The sequence below is a fragment of the Tenrec ecaudatus genome, chromosome 1, assembly GCF_050624435.1.
Source record: "Tenrec ecaudatus isolate mTenEca1 chromosome 1, mTenEca1.hap1, whole genome shotgun sequence".
In the NCBI taxonomy this organism is placed as follows: Eukaryota; Metazoa; Chordata; class Mammalia; order Afrosoricida; family Tenrecidae; genus Tenrec; species Tenrec ecaudatus.
Genome location: NC_134530.1, coordinates 264,250,811 through 264,271,944, shown reverse-complemented (window position 1 = coordinate 264,271,944; position 21,134 = coordinate 264,250,811). Strand labels below are relative to the sequence as shown.

The 21,134-nt window shown below is 41.1% G+C and overlaps 1 protein-coding gene across 2 annotated transcripts in view; it reads left to right on the top strand.

Moving 5' to 3' along the window:
- The window catches only part of SIPA1L2 (signal induced proliferation associated 1 like 2), a 273,295-nt gene that overhangs the window by 227,948 nt on the left and 24,213 nt on the right, over window positions 1-21,134 (top strand). For both annotated transcript variants that reach the window (XM_075532082.1, XM_075532091.1), the window contains exons 16-18: window positions 1,861-2,085; window positions 9,991-10,144; window positions 12,713-12,932. In XM_075532082.1, coding sequence (XP_075388197.1) covers window positions 1,861-2,085; window positions 9,991-10,144; window positions 12,713-12,932 — 599 coding nt within the window. The remainder of the gene's footprint in view (window positions 1-1,860; window positions 2,086-9,990; window positions 10,145-12,712; window positions 12,933-21,134) is intronic.

The following is a 21,134-nucleotide window of genomic DNA, read 5'->3' as shown; positions in this document are numbered from 1 at the left end:
TGCTTCTGAGCTAGATGGCCACTTGTTTATCTTCGGGTAGGGAGGGTAAGGAAGTGGTGTTAACAAACACAGGGACAAGGGAACAACATGGGACCCAAAATGGTAGAGAGGGGGGAGTGGCAGGCCTGGTGGTGAATGATCAAGGGTAAGGTTGCGTAGAGAAGAGGTATAGCTGTAGCCCAGGTGGTGACGGAGCATGGTAGTAGGGCAGGAGGAAAGTCAAGGGAGATGGAGGAAAGAGCTAGGAGTCAAAGGGCATTTATGGAGGTCTAGACAAAGACATGTACATGCAAATATATATAGGAGGATGGGGAAATAGATCAATCTGTCTATATTTATAGGTTAAGTATTAAGGTGGCAGAGGGACCTTGGGCCTCTACTCAAACACTCCCTCAATGCATGAATACTTTCTTTTATTAAATTGGCACTCTATGATGCTCACTCTCCTGACACAACTGCTGAAGCCAAAGGGGGTGAACAAGTAAATGTGGTGAAGAAAGCAGATGGTGCCCGGCTATCATAAGGGATAGTGACTGATCTCTTGAATTTAAAGCGATCTGTAGGCTTGTAGATTAAAAATCCTCCAGCTAATTGTCTTAAGTAGTCCGTGCCACTCACTGACAGATTTGAGTTTCCCTTTGACGTTTTCAGTGTTTAGCACAGCGTGTGAGGAAGCCCTTCCTCCTAAATATTCTGTGGTTGTGGAAGCAAATAGTAGTACAGCAATCACCCATGTGACTACCCCCAAGGTAGGGATCGAGCGGGACTGGGGCCTAGAAATGCCATCTGTCCTCACCCAGCACAGGCTCTTTCCTTCTCCCAGGAGGTAGCAGCTGAGTGGCTTTAGAGGCAATCATCCTTTTGCGCTTCTTTATACTTTATAGAGAGTGTCACTACATGCCCGACATGTTGTTTAGTTTTTCCTCGTTTTGAATTTTGTTTTTAATGAGATGGTGTTCAACATGTTTTCGTGACTTTATTCCACATTGTTTAGAAGATTCACCTAAATTATTGGTAGCCTCGTTTTGATTATTCATAGACTATTTCATTTGTATTCATATTTACTCACTGATATCTATTCATGACCTGGGTTGCCATTATTATAGATCTGTCCAGACAATATTCTTTTTTTTTTTTTTTTTTAGTTAGTTAGTTAGTTCAAGGATCGTTTGTTGGCCGTTAGGAGTGTTTTCCAGTCCAGTCTGTTGGGGCACCACGCCCTGGCCCCCAAGTCCACTTTCAGCATTCCCTGGGGACCTGGCCACTCCATTCCCTTGCTGTTCCGCTGCACTCCCCCAGCCAGACAATACTCTTATCAACATTTTGACATGTCTCTGGTTGTATCTGTGCAGCCGTTTGTCTAGGCTGCATACACATAGAAGGGGAGTTGCTGTAGTGTGTGGTATGCAGGTGCAAGCTTTCATTAGCTAATGCCCACAGCAGGAGGAGAGAGTCCATTGCTGTAGATCCTTCCTAAGACTGTATGATCATATGGTTCCATTTTTGCCAGTCTCGTGGCTCTTTCCTCATGTGGTTTAGTCTGATCTCCCCCTGAGGACAAATGAGATTAAACACCCTTCCTTGTGTTTATTCACTCCTTGAGCTCTGTCTTGTCTGAAGTGCCAATTTAAGTATGTAGTCCGTTTTCCTCTTAATTTCCCCTGGCCATAATTTTAACATGCTTCCTTCCATAATTACAGAGCTTACATGTGTTGAAAAGAGATTGCATCCACTTTGCCTTGCCCTGCGTTTCGCTCATGTAAAAGGAGAGCAGGAAACCCCGGTGAATCTGAACTTGGATGCCGGCCACTCAGGCTAAAATTTCATTGTCTTGCCGCTTTTGTCCATTTTTCTCCTCAGTGGCTCACACCATTCAGGAAGCCCTTCAGCCCACTGTGCCAAAAATGGTGGCTCTCTGGATACATCCAAAGTGTACATTGTGTCCCATAGCAGCAGTCAGCCTGCTCCGGGGTCAGTGTCCAAGCCCTACCACCGGCAGGGAGCCGTTAGCAAGTACGTCATTGGTTGGAAGAAGTCCGAAGGCAGCCCACCGCCAGAAGAGCCCGAGGTGACTGAGTGCCAGGGGTAAGAGCTTGCTTATTCTTCTCTAGGCAAAAATACTCCTTTGGAGGGCTGGATATTGCAAATGCATTTTCCTCCTAGGGAAATACATTAACGAAAAAATCGATCATCTAAAAATGTCTCTTTGAAACCTCTTTAAATGCTGACATGTATATTTCTGTTTTAAAATCTTCTGTTTTCTTTATTTCTATCTAAAAGGTTAAAGGAAACCTTTGTTTCTTATTCTTATGTTTAAAAACTGTCTACAATAGAAATTCATAATGTAAATTACATTGTGATTAAAATTAATATATTACTGGTGTGAGTGCATATTCCATGAAAATAGACAAAAGACGGTTTGAATTCCTATATACAGTCTATGCTCGAGTATAAGCCGAATGGAATATCAGCCGAGGCTCCTAATTTTACCACAAAAACTGCATTAAAAATGTGCTGAAAAACTTGCCTTATATACAAGTATATATGGTAGTTAGTTTTGCTGTTTGACTTACATCATAAAAGGAAAAAGATTCTCCCTCATATTTCCATGACTTTGACTTCCCTTTTGTATGTCAAGCTTTGGCGGCAGGCAACTAGGAATGCTTTGTATCTGAAACGCTTGTGAAAAATATACTGATAGCCCCATGAACAGAAAAAACAACATTCTAAGACTGCTCAGTGCAATGTAGTTGTTGCTTTGATTCTTTTTTTAAAGGATAGGTCACCACCGTGCCTGCATACACTGGAATTGAATCTCACATGCGTGTGACGGATCATGATCACACGCACACGTGTGCATGTACATGTGTGCAATGCTGCCTCTTTAGAGAACTCTGCTAGGTTTTTAAGCTTGGTCAATGAGTTAACATTACTTTTTTTCTTTGAAAAAATAATCTAATATCTCAAATATGGTTCAGACGTTAGTACCTTATAAATCAAAAGTCATTTTATGTTAAGATTGAACATATAGTTAAAAGAAATATGTTAGTAATTGTAAATGAGTTGTTTACAAATAATTTTTATATTGATAACTAAACCTTTTTATTGTGCATATGAATTTCATAATGATAGGCTGATATTTTATCTGTGAGAGTTTTCTGAGAATTTCCTAGTGTGTCACAGAAATTCACTACCAGACTTTCAGGCTCTATAAACTCATTTTCTAAGCATTTTATACATGGATGTAAAAACTGTATCAAGAGAAGGGCTTTCCTCAAGAGTAAGAACAAAGTGAAAGGAGCTTTTCCAGACAGATTTCACTAGGGAATATACAACATAAGCACTTCATCTGGCAGGTTTTATGACCCTGACTTGAAATTAAAGAAAGGCAAACAGGAACATTGCGAGAAATGCTTTCTTGTCTCTGGATATCCCTCTATGTGCATGGACCCAGGGTGGAATAAAAAGAGACTGAGAACCCAAACTGTCCCATAAGGTCACCCATTAGCGACTAACAGATTGGTCCACAAAATGAAGGGTGCTATCCAGAGTATGCGCTCTACTTCAGAGCTATCTAGGTGAGACGGAAAGGTCAGCAACGTGAGACTTAAAGCCAAGAGGAAACCCTAGAGGGCAGGGAGACTAGAATCATAGGAAAAGAACAACCAGAACTTAATTAAAGAGACTGTTGATCCATCGCAGAAAATGTAACTTAATGTCACTGAACAACTTGTATAGAAATTTCCAATGGGGAACTATTTTGCTGTGTAAACTCATTGAAAATGCAATAAAATATTACTTTAAAATAAACACAAATTAGTTCAAAATACATTGGGGACAGGGAATGTATTTTTGTTGAAGACACTGACCTTGAGATTCTGGCAGACGCTAAGGATGCTGAGATCAGGTTACAGGGTCCTGCACATCTCACTGGCACATGTTGAGAAGTCACTCAGTCCCACCCCAGTTTTATGGAAAGGCGTCAAGCCCTGAATAGTTATGTATTGTGAGAGGATATATCCTTTCCTGATTTTAAACCATGTAGTATCCCCTTGTTCTGTTCCCACAACTGCCTCTTGATCCATGTACAAATTCCTCATGAGCACCATGAAGATTTTCAGAATTCCTATTCTTCTCAAGGTTATCCATAGTTTGTTTGACTCACACAGTCAAATACCTTTGCAGAGTTAGTAAAATAGAAGTAAACCTCTTTCTGATACTCTCTGTTTTGAGTCACGATCCATCTGACATCAGCAGTCATATTCCTTGTTCCACATCCTCTTCTGAACCTGGCCTGAATTTCTGGCAGCTCCTTGTCAGTGTACTGCTGCAACGGTTGTTGAATGATCTTCAGCAACATTTTACTGGCATATGTTATTAATGGTATTGTTATATATTTGCACATTCTGTGGGGTCACATTTCTTTGGACTGGGTACAAATATGACTCTTTTACAGTTTGTTGGCCGGGTTGCTGTCTTCCAAATATCTTGGAATAGCTGAGTGAGTGCTTCGAGCGCTTCATCAACCTTTTGAAACTTTTCAGTCGGTAATTCCATCAATCTCTGGAGGCTTCTTTTTGGCTAATGCCTTCAGTGCAGCGTGAACTTCCTTTCGCAGCATCATTGGTTCTTGATCATATGCTACCTCTTGAGATGGTGGAATGCTAGCTAGTTGTGTTGGGTACAGCGACTCTGTGTACTCTTTCCACCTTCTTTTCATAGTTCAATATTTTGTTCTAATCTTTCGATATTACGACTAGAGGCTTGAATTTTTTTTTTTTTTGCTTGAGTTCTTTCAGTTTGACATGCTGACTGTCTTCTTCCTCTTTGGTTTTCTAACTCTAGGTCGTTGCACATTTTATTAAAACATTTGATGTTGTCTTTTCAAGCCGCCGTTTGAAAACTTCTAGTCTGGTCCTTGACTTCATCATGCCTTCCATTTCCCTTAGCTACTCCTCAAGTAAGAGCAAGTTCAGCCTCTTCTGACATCCACTTTGATCTTTTCTTTCTTTCCTGTCCTTTTAATGACCTTTTGCTTTCGTCATGAATGATATTTTTGATGTCCTCCCACAGCTCATCAGGTCTTCTAGAATTAGTGTCCAGTGCTTCAAATCTGCCCTTGAGATGTTCTTGAACTTCACGTGGGATAGACTCAAGGTGATATTTTGGCTCTCCTGAACTTCGTTTAATATTTTCCAGCTTTATCCTCAACTTAAATAGAAGCAATTGCTGATCTGTTCCACTGTCAGCCCCTAATCTGGATTTAGATACTGATAGTGAGTTTCTCCATCCTGTTTTCCCACAGATGTGGTCAATTTTATTTCAGTGTCTTACGTCTGGAGAAGCCCAGGGGTGTAGTTGCCTTTTGTGTTGTTAATAAAAGGTATGTTCCGTGAATAAAGCATTGGTCTTGCAAATCTCTCTATCATGCAAATTTTCAGCATTGTTGCTATCACCAAGCCCTTATTTTCAAACTATTATTCCTTGTTCTTTGTTTCCACTTTTGCCTTCCATCACCCATAATTATCAATGCATTTTGATGGAATGTTTGATCAATTTCCAATTAACGTCATTAGTAGAATTCTTCAATTCCTTCCTTAGTAACTTCTGTGGTTGGTGCATCAATTCAAATAATGTATTAACTAAATTTCCTTCCAGCTGGTTACATATAATCCTAACACAGACAGCATTATACTTCAGGGTTGTTTTTGAAATGTTCTTTTTGACAATGAATAAAATGCTATTCCACCTGATAGTATTATTCCTAGTGTAGTACACCATATTATTTTCTGATTCAAAATGGCCAGTGCCAGTCTATTTCAGTTCAGTGAAGGCTGTGCCATCCATTTCATTTGTGACAACATCCAATTTTCCTATAGTCATACTTTGCACTTTTCAGTCTCTGATCATTAGCATATTTTTGTAGCTGTATCTCTATCTTGAGTTGTGCCCAATTAGCAAATGAAGATCCTGAAGGCCCCTCCCAGAAACTTTACCTCACTCCTGTCACCATGCCTGTCTCCATCCCTAGACAGCACCCTCTTCAGTGACATTGAGTGCCCCGGTCAGTTCTAACTCAGCAGCTCTGTAAGTCAAGAACTGCTCCTGTGAGTTTCTGTAACTCTTCCCAGAAGAAGAAAGCCTCTTCTTTCTCCTGAGGAGTGGCAGGTGGTTTCAAAATGCTGATTCATGGTTAGCAGCCCAGTGTGTACAACCAATAAAGCATATATAAATACAATTGGTAAAGAAGAAAATGCTACAAAATCATAGAAACTTGTTATAAAAATATATAAAAATGTTGAATGTATTGTTTCTCAGCATATTCTTCATCTAGGTCTTTACACTATTTATTTTATTTTAACAGAGTTAGTGACATATAATTCATATCATACAATCATTGGCTTAAACATATTTAAAAGAATTGTATAATCATTACCACAATCAACTTTATAACATTTTCTTCTTCTACTCGTCAGAGAGAAGCCTCAATTGAAAAGATCACAGAAAATAATAAATCTAAAACAAATTTTAAATGGGTTAAAAAGAAGAAAAATGATAAGGTGTGGATTTTACCCTAATTAAATCTGCGTTAATCTGCTTGCCATTGCCCTCTGCTTAATAGCAAGTCTCTTCAAATCCTTGGCCCTTGGTCAGAGGAGATTCACTGGAAAGTTAATCTGCATGGGGACCATGCAAATCGATTTGGGACTTTCAACCACAGCCTTCTGCCAACTGGGTACTCAGAATCAAAGCCAATGCAGTTCCCTTCTCAGCTCTCGGATTTTTTTATTTACAATTCTTTGATCAGGCAGGTTGGTCTGATTCTTCCATGTAGACCAGGCTGACATCTCATTTAAAAGGCTGCTGCTCTTCAACCGAGCCTTTTCTGGCCCTGATGCTGCTGTTCTTTCTGATAGCTAGGCACCATGTGCTTCCTTCACTTCTCTTTGCAGTGTTATCCACATCTCCCGTGGGCTCTCCACGAGGGCAGCTACTGAGTAGGGCTACATCATAAGAACTCATGTTCTTAGGTTAGGGCTGCAATTAAGTGTGAGCTTAAAATCTGTTCCTATACCTCTGATTTCTATATGCCCCTGGTCCACTTTAGAGACATCATCATTCTTTCATTGGGGAGCATTTTCAATACTCCCCATGGGGCCTATTGTAATTCTATTGATAGTGCCATTCTTTACTTAGGCAGTGTTGTGGAATTTCACATACTGTTTAGACATCACGTTGAAGGGCGGAGATATTGCAACACTTTCAAAGGCAGAGCTATGCCTGCTAGACTAAGATGTGCCAGAAAAATTCAAAGACAGCATGAAAATGGTGAACACAGAGTACTCTTAAATAGTGAACACAGAGTACTCTTAAATAGTGAACACAGAGTACTCTTAAATAGTGAACACAGAGTACTTTTAAATAGTGAACCCAGAGTACTCTTAAATAGTGAACACAGAGTACTCTTAAATAGTGAACACAGAGTACTTTTAAATAGTGAACCCAGAGAACTCTTAAATAGTGAACCCAGAGTACTCTTAAATAGTGAACACAGTACATTCATTTGACACCCACAAAAGAGATCTGAACCAAAGTCCAACAAACTCCGAACCCACAATCTTGAGGTGACTGTCATGTACTTTCTTACCCTAGGACGTTTTGGTTTTAAATTTAAGGGATTATTTTAGTTCCGGAAATCTGCTACCAGTGAGTTTAAGGTAAACTCCAGTTCACTTAGCGGGGTTTCTGAATCAGAGCCTTCTGCTGTGGCCTTCGAAGGATGTGGTGTACTTTGTAAGGACAGAGTCTAAAGTCCAAGTTGTCGATAGTACTTAAGAAGTTCACTTCTTAAGACAGTGTTTTCATCTCTGTAATATTTCCCTGGAGAATTCTGCACTCTTTGATTTAGACCACATCAAAACAACAGTTTTTGGCATCCTCAAGGGACTCAAATCACGTTCCCTTTAAATGTTCTTGGAGTGTGAGGAATTAAAGAGCAGTCTAACGGGTCAAGCTCAGGGCTGTAAGGCGGATGGGGAAAGGTATTCAAGCGAAATTCTTCTGGAACAGCACTTGCTGTGCTCAGGAACATGTAGGTGCATTGCTGTGATTGGGGAAAACAATCAACAACAACAAAGCTGCTTTCCTGCCTCTTCCTCACCAACGTAGTTTTCCGTTTTCTTAAGACTTTGTCATCCCAAGTCCATGGAGAAAATCTATCACGGTTGCTCCTCTGAAATCTCAAAAGAACAGTCGCCATCACTTTCCGGGCCAACTTCTCTGCCTTCAATTTAGCTCTCCTTAGAGGTTACCATTCTGATTGGACCGTTTTTAAGGCATCATTAAAAGACAGGTGTATTACTCAGAAAACTTACCTGTAGCCACCCACTGACCACAAGGTGTGTTTCAGCACATTCTGTTTAGAATGAAGCTGTACCTGTGTAAACTGGAATCCTAAAAGCAGTGCTTTTAATTTACCCTCTTATGTAAGGGTCTTCAAAGAGTTTTTGGAAAGAAATTGAATTAAAATATAATGTAATTTTCCACAAAATTTTCTGTGTATATATATGAAAAAATATATATTTCATGAATATATATAAATTTACATCAATTGCAAACAGACTAAAAGGTTCCGCTATCACACATAGCTGTAAAGGAGGATGGCCCCAAACTCTGCAGAGCTGGCACCAGGCTGGAGGCCTCTGATAGCTCATGGGTTACAGAGACTGTTGAATTGGAAATTTTCAGGTCATAATATAGGGTAGGTGATGAGATGAATATAGGGTCATAGAGAGATTTTGCTAGCACATCCATTTATATACTAGAGGCAGGCCACTCCCCTAAGTAAGTTCTTCTTCACCTAGTTACTGTTTACATCTGATCCACAATGGAAGGTGATTAGATCGCATTTCTCAAACCACCAAGAATACTAGTCTACCATTGTTCACGTTGTCAGCAGTGGCCGCACTTCAAGAACTGAGAAGTGCCAAGAAGCCTGTCCCACCTCAGGGACGAAGCACACCGTCCAGAGATGTTCAGAGAAAGCAATCTTAATTGTGAGCATTTCTGCGTGGGTTTTTTTTATTAAAACTATTTCCCAGTGAGATGTCCACTGTGGTGAGGTAGCCTTGCTCCTGGAACAAAGTCATCTCCAGGGCCCCTGAGGGCATGTGGGCCATCATCTGTGGCTTGCCGCTGGAGACAGCATTCCCAGAGTGCTACGGAAGCACAGTGTGGTGAAGAGCACTGGTCTCCATCGGCAGGACAGCATTTGACTCACAGTGTCGCCAGCAGCATTGCTTGCTCAGACCGCAATGTCAGAATAAACCTTTTTCTAAATGACTCCCCTGTTTCCTCTCTGGAAGAGAGCTGAACACAATAATTCAGCTTGACAGTTTTTTGTTGTCTGTAAATACATTTTTATACACTGATAATTAAGGCCGACAGCTGCTTTATTTATTGAAACAGCTTTGTGGAATTGCTGGTAATAAAACATGCTTGGCACCCGCCGGGACGGATCACTCTTAAGCCCCAAGCCCCTATTTTGGGCGCCTCTGTGTTGCCAGGTAAGATAGGCATCTGGCTGCCCAGCCTCAAGAGAAAGGTGTGCTGAGAAGCACCCATTGCTTCCAAAGATGTATAATCATCTCCGATGAATTATTAAAACTGTGCTTTTTGACGCAGCTTTGGAAAGGGAAAACACACCTTAGTTTTAAAATTGTCTATGAGTTTCCTAATGTCCCGGGCTTCGGAGAGCGTATTTGTGTCTGAAATACTCAGAATCCCAACTATGCAGTTCAACACATTTCACAAGTGTAAAAAAGGCATAGGAATTCTGAGCAAATGCAGCAAAAATGAACTAATTTAAAATTATATGCATGTGTTAGTGCCTGTTGGAAGCAGTTACTACACTCTAATTCATAATGCTAAAGGTCCTTTGCAAATAGGCGAACCAAGTCTCGTAATTTCAGGTCTGCTTTCTCTTAACAGAATATATAATGACATGGATACCCTGGCTACAGCAAGTCCACTTCAGCCCGTGGAGGGAGATGCGGTTTCAGAAACTCCACACGTGTTGTCCAAGGAAGATTTTCTGAAGCTGATGCTTCCTGAGAGCCCCTTAGTGGAGGACGGAAGAAGAAAGGTTATCTACATTTGTGGGGCTTTGGAATGACCAGAATGCGCGCGTGCGCACGGGCATGGACACATGCACGCACATGCACGCACACACACACGCATGCACACGCGCGCCTCTAAAGCAGCCTGAGATTTCCCCGAGTACTTTCATGAGTGCTTACTCACACTTGTCCCTGTGGGGCTGACGTATTTGATCGTGTTTTAAAAATTACAAGTAACCAGAGAAACACTAATCAGGTCACAGAGATTAAACTGGAGTGTTTAAAATGGGGTAGAACGAGCCTAAATCCAGGTTCCTGTTGTTTTTATCTGCGGTACTTTGCGTTACTTGACCTCTCCACGTCTGGTGTCCTCATCTAAGAAAATAGAGATGCTCTATTGTAGCGCTCTAGGAACGAAAGTAATATCTGCAGAACGTAGGACCGAACCTGTACATCGTTAGTGATCACAGATAACTAATTCTGAAGTTGTACTAGCACTTCAATTCAGACCACCTGCTTCTTGATCCAGACTGTTTGCTCGGCCGCTGCAGGCGGTCCTTCCGAGGGGCAGCTCTCCTTCAGAAGTGGACTGCAGTGTCTCTGCGCATCGTGAATAGGGACGGGTATGCATGCTACTTTGTTGGAAGTATGCCGAGAGCACAGGGAAGGCCATCTGCTAGTTTGTAAAGCAGCCGCATGTCCAGGGGCATGCCTTTAGTCTTCTTTAGTCGCTCTGATAACCTTGGCGTTGGGAGTGCTATTATTACTATAAGTTTTCTTATTACTGCACCCTTAAAACCCAAACCAAACTCACTTCCGTCGAATCAATGCTGACACATAGAGACCCTGTAGGATGTTAGGACAGGGTCGAACTGCCCCCTGCGAATTGTTGCTGTAACTATTTGTGGGAGGAGAAAGCCCTGTCTTTCTTCCTCGGAGCAGCTGCTTGTTTCGAACTACTGACCTTGTGGTTAGCAGCCCCGTGCAACATCACCATGCCACCAGGCCTCCTCAGAAACTATTAAAGCCCCTTGGAGAAAGATGAGGCCATTTGCTGTCATACAGATTTGCAAAGCCATAGAGAGCAGATACAGGGTTTCTGGGAGTCCGCATCAACCTGCTGGCAGTGTGAGGTTGCAGGCTATTAGCCCCTTGTCTTCTTTGTGCAACACACTGAGACCCCAAATGGTAAAAGGCCAACTCACAAATAAATGATGTCAGCCACAGGAATAAAATCCAGACATTCTAACTTTGAATTCCGTGCTCCCTCTTGTTCAAATGTAAAGGAGGGAGGAGTAAAAATCAAGACATTGCCAGACTATGACCAAGGTGGAAGCAAGTCTTTGGGCTTTTGTCTTCCCTAAAACAAAATAATAATATTGCAATTAACCTAATTGTGTTCTTACAGTAACAGTCTTATTGGATTTTACCTTGAAGCCACTTTAATCTGTGCGCTTATAATCCTGTTTTAAAGGACTTGAAAGTCATGTGTTAAGAGGGAATCCCACAAAACTTGAGCATGAGTCTTCTTTGTAAACTCGTCCCCAGTCATGCACATGGTGCTATACAAACTCGGGTGCAACAACACACTTGTACAAAAAGTGCTGACTCCTTTTCTTTCCCAAGGAGCGAACTTTTTCTTGGCTTGTGTTGGAGTTTCTTCTAAGATAAATCACCTTTCTGTGATGTAAATTTAACTGGACACTCACACACAGTAGAGTTCCATTCCTCAGTAGGGAAGCTTGGGCAGAATGGGAGGAACACATACAATAGACATATTTTTAGCCTTCTTGTTGCATTCCAAGATGTAAATAGCCATTTCTATATTCGTTCAATGTGGACCTTCTTGCTTTTGCCATTGTTGATGTAAAAGGAATAAAGTTCAGCCTGCAGAGGAACACGTTGGAAAGTTGATTGGATTTTTCACCAGTTTTTGAAAATTTTCATTTGTAGTAAGATTTATCTTCATGCTGTGAGCTCACACACAATAATTTAATGATTCCTTTAAATCTGCTTATGATGCATTGCTATGAGCCAGCATTCGGCCATTGTTATCTAGTTTTTCAAGTCACTTTAAATGGGCGGTAAGATTTTATTGGACTGATGATATTTTTCTTGAACCATTTATATGGTCTAGAAAGATGCAGTGTTCAAAATGAGTTTTGTTAATATTAAGATTAGATTGAACCTCACATGCACTTGATTGGCACAAAATAATTGCCTAAAATTAAGATATCGTCATTTCAAATTAAAATCAAGCTGGCACTGTGTGCTGACTGTTGCTTGAAATGACAATCATATACTTCCAGGAGCATCGATGCTGTACGGTCCTGGAGAGTCCAGGCAGCATTTAAGAATTAATAATGCTGTGCATGTCTAACTCATGATAGTACTTCACAGAATGTCAAAGTAGGAAAACATTAACATTAACATCCAATCGCTGTACGTTTCTAAGCTACTGAGGATAAACCCAATGGTATCTATCGGCAGTAGTAGGGGAATGCCTTGTATTTAATGACATAAATCCCAGTGTTTAGTTTTTTAACGTGTACTTTCTTCTCCCCACCCCCTCCTTTTTGTTTAAACACACCTAGTTTTTGTTTTATGGGAACCTGTCTCCAAGAAGGACGCTGTACCGCACGCTCTCTGATGAGAGTGTCTGCAGTAATCGAAGAAGCTCTTCGTTTGGCAGTTCTCGGAGTTCTGTACTGGATCAAGCCCTGCCCAATGACATTCTCTTCAGCACCACCCCGCCCTGCCACAGCACCCTCCCTCCCCGGACCCAGCCCGTGCCCAGCATGGGGAGTCTGAGAAGTAAGTGAGCTGGCACGCTGGGCCCAGAGCAAGCTTCGGGAATAGCCCCTGTGCTGTAATGGTGTCTTCAGATTTTATGTCTCTTGAAGGTGTTAGGTTTTGTTTTGATTGGTTTATTGGCATTTTTAAAATACGATAAAATCCATAATATATAGAGTCAGCAGCATCTAGAATAAATAAGGTAAGCAGCTTCGTTTTTCCAGGTTAACTACTCTAATCAATGTCCAGCTGCCTAACGCTTTATTTAAAAGAAGACTGTGAAGTGGGGGGGGGGGGCGGTTCACTGGGAAATGAACAAAGTTTAGTTTTGTATTTCTATCTGTTCTTGAAATTAAATACAGGGCCAATCAGAAGGGGTTGCTACTAGGCTACTAGCATTCTAGTTCATACACGCACACGTTTATTCCAAACAAAGTGTTTATACTTGTCTCTGTGATCAAGTACAGAGCTGCAGTAGCGACAGACAAGTTTTCTCAGTAATTCACTTGTCTTAGTCTCCTTAGAATGCCTTCCAAAAAAAACAAAAACACAAGTCCAATCCAAATAATGGCTTCCTGGGGGATCTGCAGCCGTGTTAGAGTACAAGCACAGAGGTCGGCTCAGAAGGTATGCTGACTGCCTTGAGATTCCAAAAGGGGAATCTTGATTGATTTTCTTCAAGGACACAGCATAGGATGATTGCAGGGCCTTACCAGGAAGGAGTTCTTAGGCAATTAAAAACTGCATTGGTGAGAGAGAAAACAAAGGCCAGGAAAGGTGCATTGAGAGTTTGGTTTTGTTATTGTGTGCTGACAGTTTATCTGCTTATTGTTCAAGGGGAGCAAGGCCCCTCCTAGGAGAATTGCATTAGGACCCCTTACTGCATCCACCTACAGACAGCATCTTTTAAACTTCTTGTTACTTCCCAACTCCACATTGAGAAGGAAAATGGCTGGAGTCCCTTCAGCATGCCAAATGTGTTGCTTTGGTGTGGTATAAATCAAAGATTACAGAATTCTTCAGGAAGGAGCGAGAAGGAAAAAGCTTTCAGAAGTTTATGCACATAGATAGAGCATATGTCAAGAAATAATAGCTTCCCATTTTGATATATGTAGTTAATACAGGTTTCTATGATTTGATAGCAATAATGTTTAACTTAACCTTACGACTCCTTGGGCAACTCACTGCATAGTTAGCAGTTCAAAGCCACCAACCATCCAAGGGAGAAAGATGTTGCTTTTGAGCTCATAAAGATTTTTTTAAAAACAAACTCATTGCCCTTAAATCAGGGTCGGGTCATAGTGACCCTGTAGACAGAGTAGAACTACCCCTAAAGGTTGCTAAGCCTGCACATCTTTAGAGTGGAAAGCTTCGCCTTTATCCCTTGGAGCAGCCGGTGGTTTCAAATGACTGATCTTGTCCTTAGCAGCCCACCAGATAGCCCACGAGATTCTCAGCGCTCCTTTGACCCGAAAGGGCAGTTAGAGGGTTGCTATAGGGTTGCTATGCTTTAGAATTGGCTTGATGGCAGAGAGAGAGGGAGGGAGGGAGGGAGGGAGGGAGAGAGAGAGACAGACTTCCTGCTGGGAGAAGTGGTAGATAAGAATCACATGCAAGGGTGTGTGTGTGTATGTGTGTGTGTGTGTGTGTGTGTGTGTGTCAGACAGACTTCCTGCTGGGTGCTGGGAGAAGCATGGACAAGAATCACAAGGCCTATGTCTCAGGTCTGGTTTACTACCCACCACAACCAAGACGTTATGTCTTTTTGCATATCACTCATACTGTTTCCCAATTCATTCGGATTTTTTTTTTCACATACTAAACATGGATGATGTCTACCCACTGTCAGTTTCTGGTCAAAATCCCAGATTTTAAAGGTGATTTTAAATTAATGAGATTAACTGTTTTCCCCAAGTCTTTATCTGTCCTATAAGAAGAATGAGAATTTAACTAGAAATGTACAAAGGGGAGAAAGGGCTTCCAAAAGTTCATGGAGATTTTCTTTATCTTTTAATTCCATTTTTCACAATCTTTTTGTGAAGGCCCCTCATTTCTATTGTCAAGAGCTTTTTCTTTCATCATGGAAAGTATCTTTGGGACTAATTTGAACTTTGTAATATTGTAGAAGTTCCATACTAAATGAAATAATAGTTCTAATGATTCTAATTTAACATAATTGGAAACAAACCTTGTCTTAGAAAATTCCTAATCTATTTCATTAACATGATATTTTGCCTATAAAGCGCTAAAAGAAATAGAAAAAAGCCTCACTGCAATGATTTTAATTCTACTCTTGACTTTGCAAGTAGCGACCCATTTGTGACTCACCGCACCACCAGGGAACCTTGTCTAAACTGAAGAAAATGTTGGACTCTCTCCTGAAGACCATATGAAAGGTTAAGCAGATACATACTACCTCAATAGTTATCCAAATACTTTTGCTATTTTGTAAGTAGGTAGCTTTAAAATCCCCTTAAACTTTTAGAACAAATACATCTATTTACAAACATTACTTATTTCAGTTGCTATCCTTGAAGTGTGGTTGTCAGGCCTCAGAGTGTATTTGTTAGTGCAGTTCTGACCTTCTGCCCTTCGTCTTGCTTCCATGTGAACTCTGTGTACTTTTCTTGACTGTATTAAAAGAAGGCACACAGTAGAATGCCTTTTGATAGTCAATGAAGCACAAGCAAACATCTTGCTGATAGCCTCTGCCTTCCGCCAAGGTCCACCTGACATAACCAATGGTAGCAAACCCTTGTTCCATGTCCTCTTCTGAATCTGGCAGGCCGGAACATCTAGAAATTCCCTGTCAGTGTACTGCTGCTGTTGTTGTTAAAAGTCTTCAGCAAAATTTTATTTGTGTATGATATCAATGATATTTTCTGTAGTTTGAACATTCTGTTGGGTCACCTTTCTTTGAAAAGGGCACAAATATGGATCTCTTTCAATCACTTAGCCAAGGATTTGTCTTCCAGATTTCCTGGCATAGATGAGTTTGTGTTTCTAGTGCTTCATCAAGTTGCTGAAATATTTCAATGTGTAGTCGACCAGCTCCTGGAGCCTTGTTTCTGGCTAATGCCTTCAGTGCAGCTTGAACTTCTTCCTTCGGCACCACTGGTTCTTGCTCATATGCTCCCTCCTGAAATGGTGGAATGTCGACTTGTTCCTTTTGGTACAGTGACTCTGTGTATTCTCTCTACCTTCGTTTGAGGCTGCCTGCATCATTAACTGTTTTGCCAATAAAGTCTTTCCAGCTCGGCACTCAAGGCCTGAATGTTTTCTTGAGCTCTTTGGTTTCAGACATGCTGAGCATGCTCTCTCCTTTGGGTTTTCTAATTCTAGGTCTGCCTGCATTTCACTATAATATTTGGCTTTATCTTCTAGCTATGCCTTTTGAAATGTTGTGTTCAATTTTTTTATTTCATTCTTTCTTCCATTTGCTTTATCTACTGGTTATGAGCAAAATTCAGAGTCTCTTCTGATATCCACTTGATCTTTTCTTTCTTGCCTGTCTGTGTTATGCCCTTTCACTTTCTTCATGAATGATGTTCTTTTTTTTCACCCCCTCGCCTGAATGAATGTTCTTGAAGTCCTCCCATGGCTCATCAGCTCTTCTGTCATTAATGTTTAATACTTAAAATTTGCTCTTCTGTCATTAATGTTTAATGCTTAAAACTTGCTCTTCAGATGTTCTTGAAATTCAGGTGAGATAGACTGAGTTCTTATTTTTGCTCTCCTGGATTGTTTTTTTTCTTTCAACTTTATCTTCAACTTATTTTGAAGCAATTGATCTTCTACTCCACAGCTGCCCCCTAGTCTGTTTTAGCAGCTGATAGTAAGCTTCTTCCCAAAGATGTAGTCAGTTTTCTTACTGTGCATTCCATCTGGAGAAGTCCATGTACATAGTACATTTTCATGTTGTTGAAAAAGGTTATTTTCTCTGTACAAATTGGTAAATTTTTATTATGCGATCTCCAGCTTCATATCTATCATCAAGACCAGTTTCCAACTCCTGTTCCTAGCTCTTTGTTTACAACCTTTGCATTCCAATCATCAATGATTATCAATGCATCATGATTGCGTGTTTGATCAATTTGTGAATGAAGTTGTTGATATAATTCTTCAATTTTTTCATCACTAGCTTTTGTAGTTGGTGCATAAATTTGAATAATAGTTGTATTGATTGGATTTCCTTCGAAACAGAGAGCAATAATCCTTTCACAGACGTTGTACTTCATGATTGATTTTGCAGTGTCCTTTTGTCAATTAATGCACTTCCATTTGTCTTGATTGTATTATTCCCAGCATAGTAAATCTTATGATTTTCTGACTCAGAATGGTCAGTATCAATCCATTTCATTTCACAAGTTCCAGGGATATATAGCTTCATTCATTCCATTTTATTTTGATGACTTCCAACTTTCCTACATTCATACTTCTCATATTCCAAGTTCCAATCAATAGCTGATGTTTACAGTTGTTTCTCCCTACCTTGAGTCATCCCCATCAGCAAATGAAGAGCCTCTAACTCTACTCCCTCAGGCTTTACCAGACTCATGTCATCATAGTTGACTCCACTCCAAGAAATAGCTCCCCAGTCACAATTCCAGCACCCTCAGACCTGAGGTGCCCATCCTCTGGCACAATCTCAGTCAGTATTCTGCTTCTATTTTTTCCACCTTCACTATCTGACAATGTTTGAAACTATGCATATCATTTTCAAAGGGTCTTTTCTTTGACCAGAAAACCTAATCTCTATGCCTTTGGCTTTCCCTTTCAGTCATTTTAGCTTGTAAACATTCTGTATTTGATCCTTCCTCAGCACATTTCTTTTCTGAGACAACGTGTTAATCCAGTCTTGTGAGACAGATACGTACTAAAGCTGTTTGGAGGTGATTCATGTCGTGATTCATATTTATTTCCTGTGAAGTCACTAAACTGTGCTGTATCATTATCACTATATCTTCAATTTAGAAGTGTAAAATATTACCTGATCCAGAAATTGAATGTAGGATTGTAATGTGGTTGTTCCTGCTTTTCATTCAGGATACCTGTCTGCTTCTATCTTTGGTGGATTTCAAAATACAAGGTCTTTTCTGACGGAGGGGAATTTAGACACATAATTCGTAGGTGACATTGCAGGTGATATTGAACAACGTCCGTGGAAACCATTCCCCCTGACAAAGCAGGCACAGAACCAAGCGCTGGTGACACTGTGACTTTTTTTAACTTGTGATTTAATAAAAAAATGAAATGGAAACAAATAATTTCAAGGAGTGGTAGAAATCTTATGAGATAGACTGTAGAGAGACAGTCCTGTTTCAGAAAATAAAAACAGTATTAGGAAGGAAATTTTGTTTTCATTGACAAATGCCACAGTCTTTGGATGCCATTTTCTTATGAACTTCTTGAAACCCTTTTATACATGTGTGCCCAAGTCTTGGCATTTAGTTTGGGCATCTTCCCAAGGGTGTGTTCCCCTTGAGGTTAAAAAAGAAAAGACATTTTAGAATTAACCAAAGGAATTAGTGTGCTACGATAACTTAATACTCAGGAGATGCTGCACAGCAAAGGTGACAACCCAGAGGGTTTGTGTCAGTAGGCTGAGAGAGAGTAAGGGCTGTGGGGGAAGCCCCTCCCAGGTAAGGTTGTAGAAGGCGGTCATGGACTCCTCTAAAACTCGACACAAGCCAGTGTTGTGGCTGAAGAAACAGGACGCGTGTGCATCTTTTTCAGAGGTTCTTGGTCTCCCCTGTAATAAATAGCCACTGGTTTCTGGCAAGAAATAGCAGATATCTGATCGCCGGGAACGGCACACAGGAGGCTGCTTCATCATTTATAATATTATCAACACAGTCAGGCTCAATCAAGATGCTGACTGTGATTTCCAATCTCAACAAGCAAGCAGGAAGCTGAAGGTCAGACCAGGGATCAGGAGCCCAGGCAGTGGTGTCTCGAGATCGTTCAGAATCCTTCAGTTGCTAACGTGGCCCAAGTTAAGTCTGCCTGCAACGTGACGAATAGGAACCGTGGGGTAGAGAAAAGTAGCAGGCCTCAAGGAGACTACAGCACCTTCAACCGTATGTGTGCATTGAAATAGATTTCTTTGGACAGTGTCCTCTGCCCCTAGACTATTTTGTAACACGTTGTCAGGAGTCCCAGAAAGGCTTATGGAGATCACACAATCGCAGGTACTATTCCTTTCTGCTCACATAAGTGATGCATGGCTGGTTTAAGTTTCTCGTCTCTCACCAAAAGGACAATGATATTCTCGGTGGAAGTCATCCTATACTTAGGAATGAGCCTGTGAACACTGCTGAGCCTGCATACCATGCTCCTGCCCTGCCTGGAAAGCAATGTACTTCACCCACTGGAAAGACCTTTCTCTTTTCTCACTTGGCTGGAACAGTTTTGTGATCTCTTGATGTAACACACGTGTTTTAGGCTGGGTTGTCTAAGAGAAACAAATCCAGAGACAGTCATATATGTACAAGAGAGAGCTTTATATCAAGAAGTGATTATATATCAGGAAAGAATTTCAGCCCAGTTCAACTCAAAGTCCTTAATCTGATTCTGGTCCATAAGCCCCTCTTCGGACTCACGCAGCCTCATGCAATGATGGGGAATGCAGGAGTGCCAGAGGCCAGTGGGTGCAAAGTCATGTGGATCCAATGGCTGTGGAAACATTACTGGGCCCTGGCAGGTCTCCGAGTGGCCCGCCAGCAGGAAGCTGGAGAAGAAAGCAAAGGGAGGGTTCCCAGGGCCCACATGAGAAGGCCATGTCCTCAAGGAGGGCCCATCAGCCTGATGGACAGATTGGATGCCACGCCCATACTTTTCTATATCTTCAAGTGGGCGTGAAATGATGTAACTACCTCCACAAGATTGAGAAGATACAGGTTTAAAGTAGCAGGCGTGGTGCAACAATACTTATCCTCTTGTGTCCTAGCTCTTTAGAAACGAACCCATGTTTTATAAATTGTTGGGTTCCTTGGTTTCAACGTTGCTGTTAGGTACCATCCACTCAGTTCCGGTACACAGCAACCCTGCCTACAACAGAATGAAGCACCGCTCTTCCGGCCTCGGCCTCACAGTGGCCGCCGAGTTTGAGCTCACCGTCACAGCCACTGTTGAAGCCGTTCCTTTTGTGCTCTGACCTCCAGCAAACACGGTGTGCTTCTCCAGGGACTGGTCTTTGCTGATCGCGTCTCCAGTCCATGAACAGCCTTGCTGTACTTCTTCAACGGCACACGTGTTTGTTCTGCTGCCCCTTCCCCATGGTCTTTCGCGAGCACAATTCAAACGTAACTCTTCTTCTGTGGCTTCCTTATTCGGTGTGCAGCTTCTGCAGGGGCCAATTGAAATATGACTTTTGTTAGGGCCCAATGCAATGAAATCCTTTATAAGTGCCATCTGTTTGTTAGGTTATTTATTATATTCTGGGTCATGGGTCCAGTTGTGAGAATTTTTTGTTTTCTTTATGTTCAGTTGTAATCTGATGCACACTTTCCCTGATTTAAATCATTTTTTTTTGGAATGGCTCTTGGTCTATATACTGGTTCCTCATGAGCAAAAAGTACATGTTCTAGAATTCCCATTCTTTGCCTTGTTACCCATACAATTGAATACCTCCAGTGGACAATAGAGCAAATCATCTTTCTGGTATGCTCTACCTTCAGCCAAGATCAGTAATAATAGCTTTCATTTCTTTTGTGGTTCCAATATGCATTTCCGACAGTTCTCTGTCAGTGTACTGCTGTAACCATTTTTCACTCTCAGTGAAAATTTACTTGTGTGTAGTATTAATGAAATTGTTCTATAATTTCCACATTCCATTGGATTCTCTTGCTTTGTGAAGGGCACACATTTTGATTTCTTCCAGTCAGTTGGCTCGGTAGCTGCTTTCCAATTTTCTTCACAAAGATGAGTGGGGACTTCCAGCACTGCATCCATTTAGTGAAACCTTTTGCTTGGTGTCCTGTCAATTCTCGTAGCCTTGTTTCTCATCCCTGCTTACAGTATAACTTTGACATTGCCCTTCAATACCATCAGTTCTGATCTAGTACCTGAACTATGGTAAGTACTTAATAAATATTATCTAGATGAACAGGAGACAGCCATGACACATAGTGTTCATTTGAAATTATCTTGTTAATCGTTTTATTGGAGGCTCATACAACTCTTATCACAATCCCTCCATACATCATTCGAAATTGTTATAAA